The sequence below is a fragment of the Papaver somniferum genome, chromosome 10 (genome assembly GCF_003573695.1).
Source record: "Papaver somniferum cultivar HN1 chromosome 10, ASM357369v1, whole genome shotgun sequence".
NCBI lineage: Eukaryota > Viridiplantae > Streptophyta > Magnoliopsida > Ranunculales > Papaveraceae > Papaver > Papaver somniferum.
Window position 1 is genome coordinate 165,587,544 of NC_039367.1, and position 23,781 is coordinate 165,611,324.

At 35.4% G+C, this 23,781-nt stretch overlaps 1 protein-coding gene across 1 annotated transcript; it reads right to left on the reverse strand.

The window, feature by feature from the left end:
- Nucleotides 1-4,278: 4,278 nt before the first annotated feature.
- LOC113316813 (F-box/kelch-repeat protein At3g06240-like) lies at nt 4,279-5,487 on the reverse strand. Its single transcript, XM_026564963.1, has one exon. The coding sequence runs from the start codon at nt 5,485-5,487 to the stop codon at nt 4,279-4,281; it is 1,209 nt and encodes a 402-aa protein (XP_026420748.1).
- Between the last annotated feature and the right edge of the window lie 18,294 nt (nt 5,488-23,781).

Consider the following 23,781-nt stretch of genomic DNA (forward strand, 5'->3'; position numbering starts at 1 on the left):
ACACCAGTCATAATATTTACCAAGATGATGGAAAAGGTACAAATGGTCATATATTTTATCTAGGAGAAGCACCTATTACATGGTGTTTACAGAAGCAAGACACAATAGCTGTGTCATCATGCGAAGCTGAGTTCATGGCCGCAACAGAAGCGTCTAAACAATCATTATGGCTTCAAGAATTATTGGGTTAAATCAAAGGAAGAGAACCTGAAAAAGTTCTCATCAAGATTGATAATAAGTCTGCAATTGCACTCACTAAAAATCCAGTGTTTCATGGGAAGACGAAACACATTCACAAAAGGTATCATTTCATACGAGAATGTATCGAGAAGGAGATCATCAACGTTGAACACATACCAGGAACTGAGCAGAAAGCAGATATATTGACAAAGGCATTAGCTCGGATCAAGTTTGAAGAAATGAGAGAACTGATTGGAGTACAAGATATGTCACGGGTAAGGTTGAAGCTTAACGGGGAGAATGTTGGATTAACTTCAACATAGAAGTCACTAACAAGCTGGTTAGGACAAGATTAGAAAATTGATGTAATCCTTAGGGAATTAGAAGTCATCTAGTTCTAAGAAAAAGAAAGACATTTAATAAGGTAATAGGACTAGGAAAAGGAATTCATAGTTCTATATATATATGATCACCAAAGTTGTGGTTGATCATATGAGCAAGATTAGAGCTTGTGTTTAGTTTTGAGAGATTTTCTAAACATCAATAAAGAGAGTTGTCTTTATATAAGCTAAGTTTCATCTTGCAGTTGCCATTACAACAAAGTTTATGTCAACTTACTTGCCTTCTAGGTCTGCGCTCTGCAGTACTCAAAAGCAGATGTTATGGTTACTACACCCTTGCAGCCAGGCAACAAAATCATTTTGTATCCTCCAAATGAACAGCCAAGGAACACCTTGTATATGCTGTTGAATAAAACCACGAAATTCTGGCATGTATCCCGGTATATGCCAATTACCATTTAATAGAATTCAGCTACACTATTTTGAGTACGAGTCAAATCCAACTCCAAGAAGTCACCTGTAGTAGAACCCTAACAGCAATTGTTTCGCCACAAATCAATCTTCAAACCGTTTCCAACTAACCAAGATACGTCATGTTTAATTCGAAGAATTCCAGGCCATATCCATTATTGTCTTAACTTTGTTAACCAACAGATCTGCAGTACATACCATCATTATCAAGTCCATATGAGAAGAAAATCTTGTTGCAATGTGAACAGACTAAAATCACATAGAAGGCTAGTTAGTACCTATAGACTGTTGGAACTAAAACAACATCGAACTTGCATATCCAGCCAAGGTTACATATTGGTGGCTTTAAATCGCCAAAGAAAGAGGTGTACCACTACCAGTTGCAATATTGGTAGGCAAGCGTATGCCAAACTGGAAAATCACTATCTAATTCCTTCCAGATACAAATGCAGACTTGGAACCATAATTCGTACTGAAGAAATAGATTCAGCAAGGTAAAATTTTTGATGGCATCACTTTGAACATGGTACTATCTAATTAAAAGTATGACCCTTTTGTAACCCAATTATTAAAAGTATGACCATTTTGTAATTGGCCAAAAAAGATATTGATCTCATTGTCATCTACTTTTACTGTTTTCTCATTGGAAAAAAAAAATACAAATAACCTGAAACCTTAGAATGTTACTAGAGCATCTGATCTACTCTTTAGTACGGTATGTCACGAGAACATGCATCTCATTAATCTTCTCCTGAAAATATTCAATGTGATGTTAACATTTTGGAACAAATATTTCCTTTAAATTTAATGATGTGGTGGAGGCTGTTAAAGCATGCCCTGTATATCAAAATTATCCTGGCTAAATTGGGGCCTACGCCACTTAACTGGGCCTATAGCTACGTGACAAAATAGGATCATTAAGAAGTAATCCATAATAACCCCTTAACCAACTATTTTTTAATGGCTAATTTATCCTTAATTAATTAGTGTTAATTCGGGTGATTAGTGATAAAATATCGTGTTAGATGTGAAATTAAAGTGTGCTAATGAATCCCTTGAACTTGAAAAAATTTAAAAATTTGATTTTTTTTTGAAGAACACCAACTCAGAATCGGTTTATGTTCTTAGTGGTATCAACCGATTATCCAGAATCGGTTTATATGGGCATGAACATAAACCGATTGTGAGTAAACTTTTTCATTTTTATATGTGATTATTTGTTGTTAAACATCAAATAAAATTAAAATTCATTTTATTCCCGAGTTAAGAATGAGTATGTTTTCATACTCAGTTTCAAATCGCTTAAGAAGTTGTACTCGTTTTCAATTCGAGTATAAAGTTATACTCGTTTTTAATTCGAGTATAAAGTTTTACTCATTTTCAAATTGGGTAAAAGCATATAGTTTTCATTTTCATTTGTAGTCGAGTAATGAAATCGATTATGATTTCATACTCATTTTATGATCGAGTATTAACTGGAAAAAAAATTTGGTTAGCCAGAATCGGTCTACACGATACATATGTAAAAACCGATTCCTGACATTGCATAACAGGAATCGGTTTATAAGAAGGCTCATGTAATCCGATTCTAACAAAAAGAAGATACAAAAAAATTGAGAACAACAATCGGTTTACTCGACACACGTATAAAATCCGATTCTAACATTATACATCAACAATCGGTTTTTATAAGTGCTAATGTAATCCGATTCTGGTTCAAATTTCTCGAACCAGAAAACATATCAAGGACAATCGGTCTTTGTGGGCATGCATATAAATCGTTTCTATTTGCAATTGGATCACATATACATTAACGTTAACCGATTCTGATAAACCACGAAAAATTTGATTTCAAAATTTTCAATTTTTGAGCAATTTTATGTTACTAAAACCTAGTTTATAGGATTGGATTGGGAAGAAAAGAACAAGAATCAGTTGAAGTGGAGATGGAAATGGAAATGAATTTGATTTTGATTTATTTTTTAATTTTATGATTTTAGTTTTATGATTTTGATTTTAGTTTTTAAATTTTATGATTTTAATTTTATGATTTTGATTTTAGTTTTTAATTTTATGATTAGGATTTGATGGGGACAAACTAGTAGTATTAATATTTGATAGAGGGTAAAATGGTAGTTTCATCAAACTTAGACACCCCTTATCATTTTTTATGGGGTGGATGAAAAAATCCATAGGCCCCAATTAAGTGGCATACGCCCTAGTTTAGCCAGGAAAATTATCCATAATGAGAAAAACTCTGAAGATACTCCAGCTTGGTTGGTGTCAGGAAATTTCTACTAATTCCTTTTTGCCGATGTACAGTGATGGTGGCAGAAGTTCAGAAAACTTGATTCCTTCTGCCACCCAAAATTATCCATTATTGGTAGGCTTCGAACCATAATTCGTACTGAAGAAATAGATTCAGCAAGGTAAAAATTTTGATGGCATGACTTTGAACATGGTACTATCTAATTTGGAAGCTGTTGTCCATTAGTTTTAACTCCTTTCTGCTTTTTGTTTTATTTTTTTCATGGTAACTGCATAGGTTGTCTTGTATTTCAACACCAATTTCCATTACTTCCTTAGTGATGAACTGGTTTTTTCAATAAAATTTGCCCTTTCTGAATCAAAAAAAAAAAAAGTGATTATTTGGCGAAGGAAAACTGATCAGGATCTAAGGAGAAGTGTTTTTTTTGTTCATCAGTTGGATACCATCGGCAGGAAAGCCATACGCTTCCCCAACAACAGAAAGAGAACATGATATGATTTGTTCTCCAAGTGAGTCATGTTTGACATTACATGATTCAATGAAGTGATGGAGGAATTTATAAATCATGTATTCTAATCTAGTGTTTTTTGGATGAGATAGTAAGCTGCGCAACTGAACGTGTGGTGGCTAATGTTGCAACTCGAGATCTAACAAAATCAAAGTTAAGAAATACGATGCGTTATTGCAGTATCCCTAGACATAAAATATATCCCATAAAGTTGAGAGGTAAGACGAAAATATTTCCCCTGCACTACTGTAAGCTCTCTCAATCAACAATGGTGCCTTCATTTAGGCATTCGACTCCATGCGGATACACAAATTATGTCACCAAAGTATATTCTGCCATTCAGATAAGGTCAATGGCAGAATATGTTTATTTTCTTTTTGTTTGATAGAAACTAGCAAAATGCAAATTTAACAAAGCAATACAGCTAGCTTAAAACGGCACAAAGTAAAAAAGACTCCTTAATGACACTCATCGCTCACTAAGAAAGTTTAAAAAAAGGCATCCAACATCTAATCCTCCTGCAGCTGGTTGAAACTCGGATCATGGCTTCCTGTCTCCTTAACTTCAACTGACTCCATTATCTTCGTATCTTCTTCTCCTAATTCTTTCAAGGAAACTAATGTGTTTTTATGAGGAAATACTCTGCTAAAATTTTCTTTATAGTCGATCAGCCTTTTCCAGATCGAAGCTTTTGTATAATAAAAATGGAGATAATTATAATTGCAAGTTAAAACACCATTACTCTTCGTAACAGCCAATACTTCGTTTTCCTCAACCCTAAACTCTTTACGCCAAGCAAATGACCGTGGTTCCTCTCGCTCTTTCATGTCAGAATTACCATTCTTCTTATGTAATAGCCATACGTCATAATATTCGGATTCTTCGACAATTAGATACATAGCAAAATACAGAAACCCATCCACAACCCCAATTCTGTTACAATGCGAATTAATGATGGGTGGCAAAGGAGGTGGTGGCAGAAGTTCAGAAAACTTTTCTTCCCCCAAATTGAAGGTAACAATCATTTGCGATTCGACGTCCAGCCAATGAAGAGCTCCATCGGAAAAGATACCTGCTTGTTCATACAAATATACGCTGCATCCCAGATTAAACCTTCCAAGGTTTCTCCAACCGACGCCACTGCCTACAGTGTATATGTAGACACTAAAAAACTCGGTCTTCAACATTATTCTTACAACTTTGTATTCATCTGTAGAAGCAACGTAACCAAATCCGCTTGTCCAATGGCTATTCTTGTCATCTTCAGTATCCTCATCTCTCTTAATTTCAGTAAGCAAAACATGTTCTTTAGTGAATGGGTTACAAATACAAAGAGGTGCCGGTTCTTTATATGAGTATCTAGCAAGAAGGATCAATCCATTACACGATCCAAGAAACTCAGCACTCGTAAATGGAGGGGTGAAATAAATCTGTGTAATTCTCTCAATGGGTGTTGAATGATCATGATTCTCCTTATATTCAATATATAAAAAAATATTATTCCAAAACGTCAAAGCAAGGAAACCCAACTTACCAGAATGAGAAGAAGAATTAGAAGGGTGAATAAGATGTTTTAGGTGCATCCGAGAAAATGATGGATGACGAAGAAGATTATTCCAACTGGTGCATACTAATTTGGAATCAAGAACTGATTCACTTGGTACTCTACTGAAAATATCTAATGCGATCTCCACTGGAAGAATCTTAGAGAACGCCATGAATTAATGTTTGTAGATGAAAACAACAGTTCTTAGGGTTTGAAAAGTTGTGTGGTGGAGGTGACGTGATGGTATAGTATATGCAATATCAAGTAATATATAAAGCAGCGGTGGTGCATAATTAATGGTGGCAATGGTGGTGGTAAATGCCGTGGTAGGTAGAGGTGGTGGCTCTGGCATATCACATATGCATACGCACCAAATTTAATCTCAGAACGTCCACAATAATTTTGGACAACTAAGAATCCATAATAGTACAGAACCATAAGGGTCGTATACGTTGAATCTAATAAAAATAAAAAATTAAATACTGTACCTTCCATTTTTGTAAGCATTTAAACCATAATTGAATACTACTTTATCATAATTCTAACGGTTTTATTCCCGTTCTGCAAAATCAGCTCCTATTCTTGTAACTATTGGAAATCCAGTAGTACACCCAAAAGGAAAGTAACCAAGATCTAGGACATATTAATTAATATAAACTAGAAAATCTTTATTGATGAATTAACCAAAGAAACAAAATACAAGGAAATCCTAATCTCTCTCTCTAAACTAAGCTCTCCCCTCTCTCCAAAATCCGATCTCTTATGCCTTGCCCAAGGATCTCTATTTATAGGCCAACTAATCCTAATGGGGCATAACTCGTTTTATTTCGCCGAGTTCTCTCTGGAGCGCTTTATACTTCACCCATGCCATTTTCCATAAAGGCTTTCCCCTTCTTTCACTATCTTCACATGGATTTTTCGGGACACCTGTCTCTTTTCTTGCTCCCCGATATATTTACTTCGCAATTTATCTTTTCAACCAAGTTACCGTACTTCGCCCTTTCGGTTTCGTCGTTGATATCTTGTTGGGAACTCTAGCTTGGTCTTTCATAACTTAGATTCTTCGTGTAAGTCTCATCGCTTCTGTATGCATCCCCTTTGTATTTCGCGGATTGATCGGTGACGAGGTAATTCTGACATCCGAATTGACAAGTCCCTGACTGGGATCTTTAAGTTAGATTTTCTAGCCATACTTCTTCCCTTTATGTCCGACACGTGGTGAGCCTATTATGTGTAACCACAATTCGAACAAAAGAAAGAAAGTTCATGTATATGTGCAAGAGTAAATGATGCATTGATACCAGCGGCAAATAAGAGCATGAATGCTTTAACAACAGTTCATGAAGTAAATCGTCTTATGAAGAGCGCGAATCGTGCAGTGAAACAAGTTTTTTGACAATCAGTTAGTTGATGAGCAGTAGTACAGTCGATTCACTAATACTGCAAAATCAGTACCTAAACTAAACATATGTTTGCAAAGACAACTGATTCTGCAAGTAATGTTCACGGCATGTCATGCTGTTCCTGCCTTGAATTTGACTATGTGGGGGAATTGACCACGCACTCTAAAATTATAAAAAGAAGTACTGATGTCAGCTGGTTTACTTTCAGGGTTCATGTAAAAATTATCGAAGATATGGGGTAAAGTTTACGGAGTAGGATCTGAGGATCCGAGAAGGGTTTGTCACTGTTTGGAAGTTAGTATAGCTCTTACGGTCGTATCGCTCTTTTACTATATGAGACCTTTGTTGGTAGGTCCATTAAAGAGTTTGAGTTTAATATAAACTCGTTCTATAAGGTCGGCCAGTTTGGTTTGGGATAAACCAAAACTTAGTCGGTGATTTGTATAATTAGAGTTTGGGATAAACTCAATTGTTTACTTATTCCTAAAGTTTAGGACCTTAATAGCTAAGTTAAGGAAACCCTATTCTTGTGGGATAAGTAATATTACTCCTATAAAAGGAGGCCTAGGCTATGAGTTTTAGCTATGATTTCTCAATGGAATTCTCAATGAATATTTGAGGAATTCATCCCATCTCTTGGGGTAGTATGTGAGAGACCTAATGGTGGAAGGAGTACATCATTACGGAGCTTATGGAATGTTTATCGATGATGAAAGATATGTTGTTATGGAGTATTCGTGTGGAGATGTTGGTAAGACATCTTGTTGAGGAGTAGATCATCTTGGTGGTGCTGGATTAGATTATTGGTGTTGAGCTGAAGGCGTGCATGATAATCTATATCAGGGTATGCAGAGAAGATCATCTCGTTGTGGTAGATAATGTGGTGAACGTTATCTCATATGGGTAAAGACGCTACTTTGGATCTTATAGGGTGCTTGTGAGAGTTCTTGTGTTCGGTCACGTTGTAGTAAGTCGATGGATTGATATAGTCAGTCAGTTGTGTAATTCTTAGTGGTGATTCTATAATAAATAAAAAGGTCGTAGCCGTTTGGTGGATGTAGACAATATACACACATTGTGTTTATTGTTGAACCACGTTAAATCCGTGAGTACTTTATTTCTTGTTGCTTTTGTTTATGGATTGCATCTGTGTGGTTCTCTTTATCTTCTTTTTATCCTAGATCTTAGTGAGGTTCATTGAGCAATCCGAGAGATCAAGTGTTTCTTGTTAGCTATTTTGTTTCCGCAATATTAGCATGTAGATGGCTCTGAACCCCAACAATTTGTATCAGAGCTTTAGGCTGGATAGAAGACTTTAAGAGAGAAGTTTTGAGTTTTCTGGATTGGTAGAAAATTTTGAAGACGAGAATTGTGTTTCATCAAGTATGTGAGGATTTGATGTTAAAACTTCTGAAGATGCAGAGTTTGATGTTATCAAGTATGTGTAGGATTTGATTTCATCAGTTTTGGGAACAAAGCAAAGTAAAGTGTACTTCTAAACGAATGGGATTATATCAGGTGATCCGCATTCGATATGGTCAAGATGTATAGTTTTGATATTTGTGGTGCTCTACATTGGAGATTTGATATGGACACTTATTGGAGCGTAAACCCTATGAATGACTTCAAGTAAGTTTATTTATTCTTTATACTTCATACCATATTCTTGTGAATTGTTTGAAAGACCTACGTAGATTGGTTTTCAATTAATCGGTGTTTTCTTGGCAAGACTCAAGAAGGCAAGAATATTATAGTTGGGATACAAATATTGGTTTGTATGTTGGTGGAATCCAATATATAATATTAGAATGTCAAAGTCTCATTATTGTTCCAAACCAAGGGAAACAATAATTTATTTATCAATCGTCATCAATTAGATCATGTTGCTGATTTTATTTAACATGAAGTTGAAGAATACGAAGATGAATTCATACTCGTTTTGCCTTAGTTATTTGTTACGATAAGGATTTGTACAAATCTCGTAGAAGGTTTCGTTTTGGAAGTATTATTCGTTTGCCAGGGTTTGATATGTTCCAAAAGTGAAGAGTTTGATATTCAGTCTTAGTATTTGAAGCACATGGCTACAAATAGTTGCAAGACAGTGATCGTTGGATGATATGTGATATTAGTTGTGGTGGAGCTATGGATTCTTATTATTGTATAAGAAGCAGTTTTTTGACACAGTTTATATGATTTGTTTGTCTGTGTTGAGTATGGCATTGTGTCGGGTAGAACAATGGTTTGTGGAGTTTCTCTCGTACTGTTTCTGATGAAGAAGCTAGGTAGTTTGTGATATTTTGATTCTTGTCGATGACGTTCAGTCGAAGATTTGTTTGGTTGTACACCATTTGAAGTCGATCGGAGCTAGTTGAAGTGCAAGACCGTTTGAAGAAACAGGTTGGTCTATTTTTGTTGCGGATAAGTTCCTCTTTTGGTAAAGACCCGTTGTGAGGAATTAAAAAGGTATCGCTTAGACACTTCAAGAGTTTTTTAAAGAATAAAGATACAATACTACAATATGTGTGGTGGTGTGGCTCTGGAAGCTAGCGCATACTACTTAGGAGAAAACACGGCGCATGAATTTGAGTAGGGATGCAATTTTGGCGTGTTTTTCCATCAACCTTTTGTTATCAATTGGCTATTTGCTTTCCTGATGATCGGTGTGATACTTTCTGTTGGAGAGAGCTACATTACAACAATGGTAATATTTGGGGGTTTTCTTGTCTTCTACAGTTATTGAAATTGATTTCAATAGTGACAGAGCCTGTAGAGATGAAGGTAGAGATTTTTATTGAGAAATTTTGGTTCAGCAACGATATAGTTTCCGTCAAGTTATTTTTTCTACATAGTTTCAGAAAATAAACACAGCAACGTCTTGAATTGCTTGGATCTTGAGGAAGTTACCAAAGGTTTCAGATTATGGATGTGTGTGATTGAGTCTTTGTGTAAAGGATGGATTATCATATTTCAAATGTTGGTGTACGTTTGGAGCAAGATTGGGAAAGGGATATGCACAAGGCAGAATGTGTGACTTTATGTATGGTTACGATGGTAACAATGGATTCTTCGACGTTAGTCATAGTGCTATCCAAGTCTTATTATATTGTGGTTTGACTGTCGCGAAGTCGAAAATACATGCTTGCTAAGAAATTGATAAAAGACTATCTTGACAATTATGTTAAAGTCCGTAAAAAGGACATTGTTGTCAAAGCCCGTTGAGGTTGCTGAAGTGGTGAAGATGTTTGGTGTGTCAGCTGTCGAAGTCTTTGTGAAGCTACACGCGTATTTTGTATGTACGCAATTGTTAAAGATATAATGAGCTTTTATGGATGAGTAAAACTCAATTGGGGAAATATGGTAATAGAATCATCATCTAGTAATAGGCAGTGGCGAATCCACGATGGGGCCAGTGATTTTGAGTAAAAAAAATTCACGGGCAATTTTCGTCCGAAATTACTTTGTGACCCCACAAGTGCCGGTGTAAATCTCATGCTTATTTTTTCTATCAGTCAAAAGAAAGAACTTATTTCGATAAGAAAATATATAGAGGATCATTTACTCATGACAGAAAAAGGTGTCGGTTTCTCTGTGAGCAACTGCCATACCGATTTTTGCGAGCATCCAATCCTTCCCTCCCAGGTTAAATAATTTCCACTGAAAATTCCATCATCACACGGGTCCATATGGCTATACGAGTTTTTGATTCAAAATTTGGATGTAGGTGTTTTGATTCGAACATTTCACGACGGATAAAGCTACTTTACATCATTGCTTTCATATACATCGTGGTTGACTACAAAAGTTCAAAACTACCAGAAAATTAAGAATTAGATTCCCTATTTTAGCCTAAACAGAGTGATTTCCTAACTTAAGGAAAAATATCATTCTTATACACAACCAAAAACTAATTAGTTTTCGACTACGTCGATACTTTAATGCACAAAAATAACCCCTTCTGGAAACGGTCTTCCGAAAATGCCACCCTTATGCCCAATATACATAAAACACCCTTTATGGACCAAAACGCCCTCATAACCACTAAGGTGTACACCCTTGTGTAAAATCTCGGTTCCCACATCTTAGTCAGCATGTGACTCTGCTGCCTCGTAGGATTATATAAAAAAATCGATAAAACCAAGAGATGGGAAGAGAAGAGCGAGCGATAAAACCAAGAGAAGACCAGTGCAGTTTGTAGAAGAGAAAAGAATAGAAGAGGGGAAAATTTGATCTTTTGAAACAAAGGATGGAAAACATTTAATGTGTAGTTTATGTCATGAAACAAATATCTTCATCAACTTTGCTTATGATTTAGGGCAATGAGCACAAAACAAAGGTATGATTTAGGTTTTAAAATCTCATTTTTTCTTTTCATCGCCATTAGAGTATTTGGAACTGAGACAAATGAACAATTTGTTATCTATTTTAATGAAAATTAGTATTTGGTTTCCATTTTGATTTTGATTTCTTAGGATTTTGAGAATAGATTTTTTTTGGGATAAATAAGGGTTCATACTTTCATCACTGTAGCTTGTTGTGAATGGGAACTTTTGATTTGTTTGTTTTAAAATTAGGTGTATTCTGTTGGGTTCTCTCTAATTCTTGTTTGTGTTATTTATTTTTCAGGAAATGGGTTAGGATACTTAACATCTAAAGTAAGTACTTGTGGATCCTGCACTCAGAGATAGTTGGAGTTGTTACTTGAATCCTAATTCAGAGTATTGGTGTGGTCCACCTAAGTTTAAGTGCAGGTAAAACTCTTGTCATTCATTGCATAATTAGTATTCTTCCTTGTTTTCCTCTACTTTTTCATGGCCACCAAAAGCTGCATTGTTTTAGATTCAACATTAGCACTAAATCATGAATTTGTGGATGGTTGTAACATGTTGTATGAATAATGATTTAGCCACTGCTAACTGCAATTGTCATTGCTGCTGTAATTGCTTTTCCTGCAATCTGTGATATAAATCAGTAAGGGACCTGTCATTAAGGCTTTCCTCGGTTACACGATAGTGGTAAGATTTACACTGATGGTATGATGATGTTTGTTTGATACAACTTCGTTCATGGGTTTACCATTTTAGGCTTTACTATCATATGGTACTTGATAGATTGTTTCAAAGAAAACTCTCATACGTATTATTGTGCATTGCGAACAGATGATCTTCTATAGATCCATCCCATTTCTGAAAGCATGGATAAGCTTGTTATTTTACGTCCGACGTGCACAAAGATGTAGTTCTGGCTGCCTTCTCATGATAAACTTTGTTCCTAACAGTTAAGTAACCTCATATTCTACAGGTATAAGCCTAATACTGTCGATCTCTCAGATCACAGTGAGCTTGAGTAATCTAATAACATTCTCTCTTCTGTTAAAATACCTAATGGTATTTGTTGGAGTTTCAATTTGTCGATGTATGTAGGTCCGTAAAACAGAGGTAATAATCTACTTCTGAAAATTAGAAACTAGTGTTTGATGTTTCTTTACATTCTTGCTGCTACATATCGACTTACGATTTACATGCAGGTGCATTTGTTATTATAATCGTTATAAACATCAGGATTTTGATCTTTTAGCTGTATTAGTACTTATTTTGGGTATTGGTGTTGTCTTCTTTGGGATGGTCAAGGTGCTATTATGACTCCATATCCTCCTCAAGATGAGAAAGGAAGTTGTACTGCTATATTTTGGAGTATTTTCAACATATGTGGTGTTATGGATGAGTAATATGTATCTTCCTTTTATTAGCAGCGTGTAAATAGACTAAATTTAATTCTTTAGATAATTCGTTGGGAAATTATTAGTGTTAGTCTCAACTGTTGATGATGAAGACGTTGAAACTCTCCCACTTGAAATCTGATTGTGTTTTACTATTTTTTATCTGGCATATGTATGTTAATTCCATTGGTAATTAAATACAATAGAAAGGAGATTGTTTCAGTTACTGATGGGTAATATAGAAGAGGCAGGACTGAGGTTGTTATGGGTGATCATCTATCCATTCTCGTGTTAAAGCCTATCCCTTCACAAAAACAACTACTATCAAGAACAAGGAACATGTACGTTATTCTGGTATTCGCTTCTTTATTGTTTCTAATGGTATCTGTATTTATATAATGAATACTAATCACCTTGTTTTGTTATTGCCTATGTGGGATATAACCAAGTATTAGAACAGATTCCTTGAGTCATATTCATCGTTGGATGCCCATACAGAAGTGGATTGCAGAGGTCATTGTTTCCTTTTTTGTGTGATGCACTGATGCCTTGTACTGCAATATTGGTAAAGAGTTATCTTGGCAGTGTAGTGTTTGGTTTACCAAAAACTGTCAATTGCATAGCATGTAATCCCAGTCTCATATCTTATCCTTATTCAGTTGTTTACGAGCAAAAGTAAATTTGTAGACTTAAAATTTGATCCAATATGGATTAATAACATTTGGGACACTTTCAGAAATTAAATAAAAAAAGGTTAGGGACATGATAAAAGTTAAAATCCCTTGTGATAGCTATTGATGTTTAACCATTGCTTACATTTCATCATCTGGTCTACCAACCAATACCTTTTGTACATTGTTTTGTATAACATCAAAAAAAAATTTCCCATTTATTTACTACAATTCCATAGTTTAGTGTCTTTCATCTTGGTCTCAGCACTCTTTTTTATGTTTCGGTTGCAAGGATGTCTTTGAGTATTAGTCGTACATTGAAGAGATTGGAAAAAGTTGCAATTTTTTCCTGACGGAATGTGATAAATTCTTGGCAGGATCTACATAAAAATGCCATTTTATTAATGATAAAAAAAAGTTGATCCTCTCTATTCTTTGGTATATCCATTTTTTTTTATTCGTCTTTGTTTGGTGCATTCGGAAAAGATTGAAGACCAAGATTTGCATCGGTAGATTAATTTTTTTATGGATATGCTAAACGAAATTTGAATGCATCAAAGGTGGATAGTCCAAGGCTTAGTTCACTACTTTGGTCATGGTTTCGAATTTCACTACTAACCATTTTATTTTTTGTTATACTGTATCATTTTATTTATTTTATTCCAGCGTATCACATGTCCATTTTATGTTATATGAGAAAGTGACGCCAACATAATTATTTATGTTGGATTTTCTTTACATCTCAAAATAGAACAAATAGACTATTATCATCCAATTGAGATTTACATATATCGAATCCAGAAAACTTAAAAATAAACAAATCAATTTTGTTGAAATCAGAAAAAAAACAATAAGATAAACGTATGAATAATTTGCTAAAATGTTTTGCCGAGAAATAACATGAAAATTGAATTTCTATAAAATAAAATAAAAACATAAAAATTGAATTTATAATAAAAATTGTAGAGAATTCTCATAAAAATAATTCATGTATAATAAATAAAATATGCAAAATTTTGGAGTGAATCTAAAAGTAACAAGATGATGAGTAAATTGTACATGATAAGAACACGATAAGAGAAAATATGTGATTTTGGAAATAAAACATCAAAAGTTTTGTTAACGAGAAAAATTGTAAAGTAGAAAAATCTTGAGATGTCGTCCAGTTTGAAGACATTATTCGAGAGATATAAGTTTATGTTGCTCGGATTCTTTGATTCCTCAAATTCTTACTATTTCATTGGAATATGCTTTGAGATTAAACTATGTTGGAAGATGTTATGAGGTTGACTTGTGTTGTTATTAATTCCTCGAATTCTTTTTTCCTATTTCATTAGAATATGCTGAGGGATCGACTATTTTAATAAAATCCTTTGATTTTTTTTTATTTTATCGAAATATGCACTGGGATTGATCCAAGACGATATAAGATTTCATTAATTCTTTTGATACCATGGATATGTGACGACATGATATTGACCTAAGTCGGTATATGAAGGCAGTTCTAAGAAACAATTATCCAAAGGAGCTAGAACTTGTTTGATATGTGGGAACTCTAAATCTACCAATGAACCACTAAAATTGCTTCCGTCCACATCTGATTAATCAGAATGTATACCAGAGATTTTATCTTTAGCAACATGAACCAGATTATGACTCGCGTCATCTTCCAATAATCAGAATATTTATATCAGGACTCTAAACCTATATCGATGAATTAGAAAAAAAAATTCCTCCCAATGTATGATCACTGGTCTTATCTACAGACCTTGAATCAATAAATATATTTGAAATAGTCAATCCTTAAACATACTTGAGTATCCTTATATCAGAAGAGAAGGTCTATACAATAATCAAGTTTCATCTATCAAGGTTCAACTTCACTAATAGCAATCAAAACAACAATGGAAAAGTAATTTGGTTTCCCACCAACGAAATACCAATTAGTGTTATGACAATTTACGAACTCCAAAGATAAATTGTACTTCGGAACTCCATATACTAAATTTCTACGAAACAACTAGTATATCTTTCATTGACACTCTGAACACAGTAAAATGATCTAGTCATCAATATTAGAGACAAGTAAATAAACTTCTTATGTTAAGTTTTCAATATAAACTAACTTGAAAGACAAGTAGATATAAGAATGGAAAAAGTCAAGTATGTGTTACTACCTCGAACTAAATGATAATGTGTTTGTTGATGCCGAAACTTCTTCAGATTCTTCAGAGCAACAAGTGCGAGTCTCAACATTTATATGTTCCTATTTTAACCCAACGAAGTTGACTCTAGTAATCAAATCAAGCAGCCTCAAGTTTTAGAACTAAAACATGACAACCAACCTTGACATACCAATGCTTGGTGTTTTCAACCGAGCAATGCTCTAATACATCAGATTATCTGATATTCCATGAGAGATTCACTTATAAGTTAAATCTAAAGAAATTTATCCAAATCTGGAATTCATATGATCTGATCATCAGACATACATATCATAAGAGATTCACCAAACTTTATTCCAGGAAAGAGATTCGTTCGAATTCAAGATTCCTTCGATCTCATTTAATATCCATGAGAGATTCCCCTAAGTCCATTCCAAATAAGATATTTATTATTAATTAAGATTGTAGTTAATTGAATGTGAGATTTACATAACTTTTTTTATGAAAGAATGATCTTACTCTTGAGTTCATTCATGGTGGGTTTGTTTTCAGAATTCACTGTTTCTAGGAACTTATAATCCCATGGGATTACAAATTCTGGGAATCATGTAGATTCCTTGTGTGTTTGGTAACTCAATATAAATTCCTAGGATTTATAGAGTTTTTTTGTACTTGGTAACTCAATATGTCTTTGTACCGGTTGACATTACCCTCAAATCTTAAAATTGCATATATATGAGAGAGTTTTAAAAAAAAGGGTCCATTAATCCCTTGACAGGTTTCCTGGAAAATTTCATCAACCAGTTCATCAAGGGAGTCAACATATGTCCCATGTTTCATCAACCCTAGAGAAATAAAGTTATCAAAACAAAAAATCAAAGATAACCCACACCTTATTTTTATGTAACCTAAATTAATAAACATCGAATTGGATAAATCCCCAACACATATGTAAAACCCTAACTTTGAGTTCTAAAATTAACCAAAATTTAATCTCAAATTTTAGAAAGCTAAAAAACAATCCCACCTATTGAACTCTGTGTCTCCTGCCTTCTCAATCTGAGTTGGATGATTAATCAATCATCCAACTCAGATAAACTCTAACTTTTATGGTGTAGCAGCTTACATGATATAAAATGATGAACACAATAAAAAGGAGAAGAAGAATTATAAGATGGCAAAATAAGAAGAAGAATAAGAGGTGTTTCCGATAGGTAAAGAAGATGAGGAAGAGGACCTCAACTGAAGAAGATAACGTAGAAAGTTCAGAAAGAGCAGAAGAAAGAGAAAGAGAGAATGATGGAATGAGAAAGGACCCTGGTCATATTTTGGTTAAAGGACAAAAAAGTGTAAGAAAGGTGTAAGAGAAGTTGTACGGTTAAAGGTCCTGACCCTGATCAAAAAGTTCCGACCTTATTCATCCTAATTGTCACCTACATGGCGTCTAGGTGACAACATAGATTTTGAAATCCTGGAGGGTCCTTACCATGGTGAGAAAAGGTCTGGACCCTCTGAACTTATTTAATTCCATTTAAAAGATTTTTATAATATTATCCGAAGGGTCCAGTTAAGGTTCCGGACTTTTTAATATGGACCATAATAATAAAATACTAATAATAATTACTTATTTTAATACAATCATTTCAATGACTGGATTACCATAAGGTCTTGTATAGGGTCCGGACGCTTCTATCAGGACCCTCCCACTAAAAGACAAAATAAAGATGATTATTATGATCTTCGGAAAAAATTGTGCCCCCATTGAAATTTTGTTCTGGATTCGCCACTGGTAGTAGGTAGGCTCGGTAAAGCAAGATTCATAGAGATGAGCTCGAGATTGGCACGCAGTGGAAATAACCCATGGATAGGTTGTATTTGGTGCGCAGTTAGAGTCATGCTCAATATGCTTTGGTACATACAAGATGGTTAGTTTCTTGGAAGGTAACATGGAGGTTGGTTTATTACAAACTAACGCAAAGTTTCTCGTTAACTCTCTTTGGAGGACATGCTCGTGGAAAAGAGCAAGTGTGTGATTAGTTCTTTGAAGAAGCAATTGACTTGGTTGGTGTTTAAAGACATAATTGAACATTGTGGTTCTGCTAAGGTAATTATGAGGTAGACACATGAGGCTACTAAAGTAGTTTTTTGTTTGGTGATTGAGTAGTTATGGATGTCAACCCTAACGGATGTGGTGCGTAACTTGGAGTTAGTGGCCTAAAAGAGCGTAACATTAACTCAGGTGGAGCAAGGAAGTCCATGAAGAAGTTGTGTTCGTAGTATGGAATAAGTCGAAGGTGGAAAAGGCTCAAGGGCGCAAAATGAATGTAACTAAGTTCGAAGGTAGCATATGGATAATGATTGTGTATGATCTGATTGAGTTGGCATGCAATACACCTATAATGATGCCAATCAATATGGAATTGTGAACACAAGGAGTAAGGTGTATTTTTCCAAGATGTTGCATAACGGGTGATCATATGACGATGGTTGGTGAGATGGCCAAGATTTTTCGCCGTGGTGGAGATTTGTACAATCACTGATAGTTTGGATTGTCAAGTCTTGAGTTAGTGACGTTCAAGTTTGGTTTTCTCTCTTCTGGTAGAGGTTCTACGAAACAATTTGGGTGAACTACATTTCGGTTTGATTCCAATTGAGGATATGTAGGCAACCAGTGATGGTGCAATCGACGTTCAGAAGATGGAGGGATAACAAGTTGATCGTCTCATGCATAAATTCATGTTCCTAGGTGGAGAATTGTTCGTAGGTCCATTAAAGAGTTTGAGTTTAACATAAACTCGTTCTATAAGGTCGGTCAGTTTGGTTTGGGATAAACCAAAACTTAGTCGGTGATTTGTATAATTAGAGTTTGGGATAAACTTTAATTGTTTACTTATTCCTAAAGTTTAGGACCTTAATATCTAAGTTAAGGAAACCATATTCTTGTAGGATAAGTAATATTACTCATATAAAAGGAGGTCTAGGCTATGAGTTTTAGCTATGAGTTCTCAATGGAGATTTGAGGAATTCATCCCATATCTTGGGGTGGTATGTGAGAGACCTAATGGTGGAAGGAGTACATCATTACGGTGCTTATGGAATGCTTATCGATGATGAGAGATATGTCATTATGGAGTATTCGTGTGGAGATGTTGGTAAAACATCTTGTTGAGGAGTAGATCATCTTGGTGGTGCTGGATTAGATTATTGGTGCTGAGCTGAAGGCGTCCATGATAATCTATATCAGGGTGTGCAGAGAAGATCATCTCGTTGTGGTAGATAACCTGGTAAAAGTTATCTCGTATGGGTAAATACGCTACGTTGGATCTTATAGGGTGGTTGTGAGAGTTCTTGTGTTCGGTCACGTTATAGTGAGTCGATGGATTGATATAGTCAGTCAGTTGTGTAATTCTCGGTGGTGATTCTATAATGAATAAAGAAGTCATAGCCGTTTGGTGGATGTAAACAATATACACACATTGTGTATATTGTTGAACCACGTTAAATCCGTGAGTACTTTATTTCTTGTTGCTTTTGTTTATGGCTTGCATCTGTGTGGTTCTCTTTCTCTTCTTCTTATCCTAGATCGTAGTGAGGTTCATGGAGCAATCCGAGAGATCAAGTGTTTCTTGTTAGCTAATTTGTTTCCGCAGTATTAGCATGTAGATGGCTCCGAACCCCAACAACCTTTGTATGAAAGTATCGGTAGTAATGCTATGTGGGCAGTTCTTACTGTTGTTGTAGTTTTTGAATACACTGTTGGTAAATGGTAAGTACTCAAAAAATTTATATGAATCTCTTCACGAATGCAGTTGTACTGAATCGAACTTGATATACGTCGCTGTTCGCGTAGGTGCAACACTGGGAAAAGGCTTAAGTCGGGTAGCTGAAACTTTTCTTGCAGGAGCTCTTGCTATTGGGGTTCATTGGGTTGCAGCTCACTGTGGTGAAAGTTTTGAAGCTGCAATCCTCAGAACCTCGGTTTTCCTTCTCGGTGCGTACAAGAGTATATGCAACGAATACTCCCTCCGTTTACTTGCAAGAAATACTAATGTCAGCTGGTTTACTTTCAGGGTTAATGGGTGTTTTTCGTTTAGAGGTGGAAGAAGGCAGCTTGCAATTAATTGCAGAAACATGGCTCTCGCGAGTCCTTAGGACTAGGCATCAGCCTTAAGCATCATAACTATTATCAGTGTCAGCAGAAGTTAAGAGCAGAAAGTGTAAGATGGGAATAAAACAATTAGAATTATGATGAAGTAGTATTCAATTATGGTTTAAATGCTTACAAAAATGGAAGGTACAGTATTTAATTTTTCGATTTTTATTAGATTCATCGTATACGACCCTTATGGTTTTGTACTTTTATGGATTCTTAGTTGTCCAATATTATTATGGACGTTTTAAGATTAAATTTGGTGATATGCCAGAGCCACCACCTCTACCTACCACGGCATTTACTACCACCATTGTCACTCACCATTATGTACCACCACTGCTTTATATATTACTTGATATTGCATATATTATACCATCACGTCACCTCCACCACATAACTTTTCAAACCCTAAAAACTGTTGTTTTCGTCTATAAACATTATTTCATGGCTTTTTGCAAGATTTTTCCTGTGGAGATTGCATTAGATATTTTGAGTCGAGTACCAAGTACTGAATCAATTCTTGATTGCAAGTTAGTATGCACCAGTTGGAATAATGTGTTTCATCATCCATCATTTCTAAAGATGCACTTGGATCGTCTGAATCATCCTTCGACTATTGATTCCGGTAAGTTGGGCTTTCTCGCTGTGACTAATGAATTAGATGATTACGATGAATTATTTAATATTCTTCGTCTAGAGAGGCTTCCTATTAAGAAAGGACAACTTCACTATTTTGAGTACAATGAGAATCATGATCAGTCAACAACACCCATTAACATTATTACAAGGATTCATTTTCCCGTTCCGTTTTCGGGTACTTGCTTTGTTGGCTCCTGTAACGGTTTAATCTGTCTTTCTCGAGGTCCATGTTATGATATACAAACTTATAAAAATGTTTGTATTTGTAATCCAGTAACGAGAGAGTTTGTGTTACTTCCAGTTATTAAGAGAGATTGTAATACTGATCAGCATATTTCTTGGTCGTGCGGATTTGGTATCAGTTGTTTGACTAATGAATACAAAGTTGTCGCACTATATATGTACAAGACCCATTATGTAGAAGTCTACATATACACTCTAGGGAGTGGAAGTGGATGGAGAAACGTAGGGAAGTTCGATTCTCAGTTCAGCACACTTAAAGGGAGACAAGGCATCTTTGCCAACGGAGCTCTTTACTGGATGGGAGCAAACTTAGATATGATCTTGACCTTTGATTTGGCGGCAGAAAAGTTTCGGGAACATCTTTCACCACCTCCTTTGCCAGAAGAAAATATTTGGTGTATTAACAGAATAGGGGTATTGGATGGATTTTTGTATTTTGCTATTGGCCTAGTTACTGAAGGGGACTATTGTAATGAAATATGGATGCTGAAAAATAAGAATGATAATGATGAAATGAAAGAGCGAGAGGAATGCCAGTCATTGGGTTGGAGTAATGAGTTCAGATTTGATGAAAGAGGCAAAATACTAGCCGTTACGAAGAGTGGCAGTGTTTTAACATACATTGATAACTATCTCATCAATTATGACCCAACAGCTTCATCCTCGAAAATCCTTGTGAATTATACGGAGCTATTTCGTCAAGCAGTCCCTCACAAGAATACCCTAGTTTCTTTGAAAGAGTTAGGGGAAGAAGATGCGAGGATAATGGAATCAGCTGATGACTTAGGAGAAAGAGAGCCATGATGAGCATTTCAATCAGCTATGGGTGGCAGGGTGAGATCCTAGCTAATTAAATACCTAAATTCTATTGGCCATGTCTTAGTGACTGATGAAAGCCATGACGAGCCTTTCAGGCCATTGTTATTCTGTCTTTATATCATTTACCAAACTTTATGAGTGTTTTTTCTTAATTATTTCAAGTTTGATCTATATTGAGTTGTTAACTTTGCGCTTTGTCAGTGACTATGTTTATCTTAATGGGAGAATATGATTTATACTTGGTAACTTTTTTCGTTTATGAATGAGAACCGAATAAGTAAATGCAGGCACAGTTGCAGTAAGTGAGACCATACCCACTAGCTAGTACAAGAGAATATATCTTCATCTAACTTCCAGTTATGTTACTGTTGTAACTTTCACATATAAATTAGTTTGTCAAATAGGTCCCTTGCAGACTACTGTCGGGATTCAGAACAATCATTTCCCTTGCAAACTATTTGCAACGCTTGCTAACATAGTTCATTCCTACTGCCAAAAATAAGGTTCATTCCTACTTCCAATGACAAACAAATTTCAATCTATTTTCCAATTGATTTCGGTTCGCATAATTTGGTCTTTATTGAAACACATGATCTCATGTAGCAGCTAATGTATTGAGATAGAATATCTTCAATGCATTTGCATTTTGTATGAGACTATGTTGACTACTCCAACATTGTTCTCTCAGACTTTTCCACGCTCTTTCCATGGTTTTTTTTTTTTTTTACGGGTCCTTCCATGGTAGGTTTATACACTTACTGTGATATGACTATGTCATTTCAGAAATGAGTCGACTGCAGCACTCTCTCCAGATTTCTTGTTTATTTTCCATAATTGAATGCGTCCAAAAACTATCTCTTAGTATATTTTTATTTACTTTTTCTTTTTGACTTAAAAGGTTAAAATTTTATTAAAAAGAAAAAAGAGATACAACAAAGGAATGCGCCAAACAGTGCAGCAACAAGAGCAACAAGAGAGGTTACAAAAAACCAAGCTCAAACCTCAAAGGCTAAAGAAAGAAAAACTAAGTAACCAAAGCCTACGCGTTCGGCAGCCATAAAAAACATTCACAAACACACTAGAATAACATCCTAGTACTTCTTCTTCACAGGGGTTTTTTTTCCACGCCCCAATTTCTCATTGCTAGTAACTCCATTCCAAGCAAGCTTGGAAACTTCCTTTTCAGCTTTTGTAGATCTGTGCCTATCCACTATATCTTCAAGAATGTTCTCCACTGTATTTTCTTTTCCTCCTTGAGATACACCGAAAAGGTTACTAAAATTCTTCAACTTTTTAAAGTGTTGTTCTCTATTCATTGGCTTATAATGAGAAACATTCTCTAAAAGCTTCATTTTCTCCACCCCCGTCTCCTCCACATCTGTTTCATATTCCGATGCCTCACTAGAATGATCACAGTTCTCCACATTCACTTGATTATCCTTGTTAAGTTCATCTTCTTGTATTGGTTTTTCCGAGTTATCATCCATGGAAGATTTATCTTTCAAAGCACTTTCCTCCCCATGTACCTTATCAGATTCATTAGTATCTTGTATAGCAATTTCTTCCATCCGAATTTCATTCTCACTTAAGATTGCAACAGGCAGTTCAGAATTAAAGCTGTTGCTTGGTATATCTTCTTCCCTTACACTTTCATATTCTTCAGACAAAGCTTCAAAAGAATTTGGGCTGCAAGTAGGAACTTGGATTGTATCTTCCTTTCTACCTGCAATCCTCTTCCTACTGGTGTAGGTTGTCCACTGCTTGGTAGAATCAACTGCATCCAACCGACTCTGACTCGCCACTACTTTTGTTTCAGCTGTTACATTAGGAGCCAGAATTGCCATAGACATTTGCCCTTCATCTACGTTACCATCTTCTACTCTAATTTCAGAATCTTGAGATGTTTCATTCATAATAGGACTTGGTTCACCTGCAGTTGAAGGTGCAATAGGCATATGAACCCGGTTTTTTGTATGCTTAAGCTTTGAGTTAGAGCCGCAATTATGACTCAAATGACCAAAGCTTTTACAATGACAACATGAGGATGGTTTCCAGGAGTATTCTGCTGTCACTTCATACTTCTTATCATCTATTCGGAAAGGCAACTTTGTTGGATATTTGCAGTCAGCATCAATCTCTACACAAATTCTCGCAAAAGCCATTCTTGTCCTCATTGCAGTTGGGGCATCTGTCATTATAGGTTTCCCACAAGACTAGCAATCTTTGAAAAACCAGTAGCATTCCAGAGATGTAAGGGAACACCTCTTAAGATCATCCAAATACGAACAGTTTTAATTGATTCAATTTGCCTTTCTATAAAAGGAGTCCAAGGACGGATCAGGAAGAGCTTGCACAGACCCAATTTCTAAAACCCTTGTTCTGTCTTCTTCATGTGAAAATCTAAACACAAAAGCTTGTTCTCCATGTATTGTCATAGAGAAATCTCCTTTTGTTTTCCAAAGAGAGGTTAATTGATCTTTCACAAATGAAAAGGATTGCCTTTTGCCAACAAAATAGCCAACAACCAAAGAATTGCACAGATCTACATGAGTTTGTAGCTCACCGAAGTAAAAGAAGCAAAAGATGAATCATCCTCTGATATTGGTTCTTCATACGCTAGCATTGTCGATAAAGGTAAAGCAATCGACGGATCTGAT

Coding starts and splice junctions, on each gene's coding strand:
- LOC113316813 (XM_026564963.1), bottom strand. CDS start 5,487: ATGGCGTTCTCTAAGATTCTTCCAGTGGAGATCGCATTAGATATTTTC.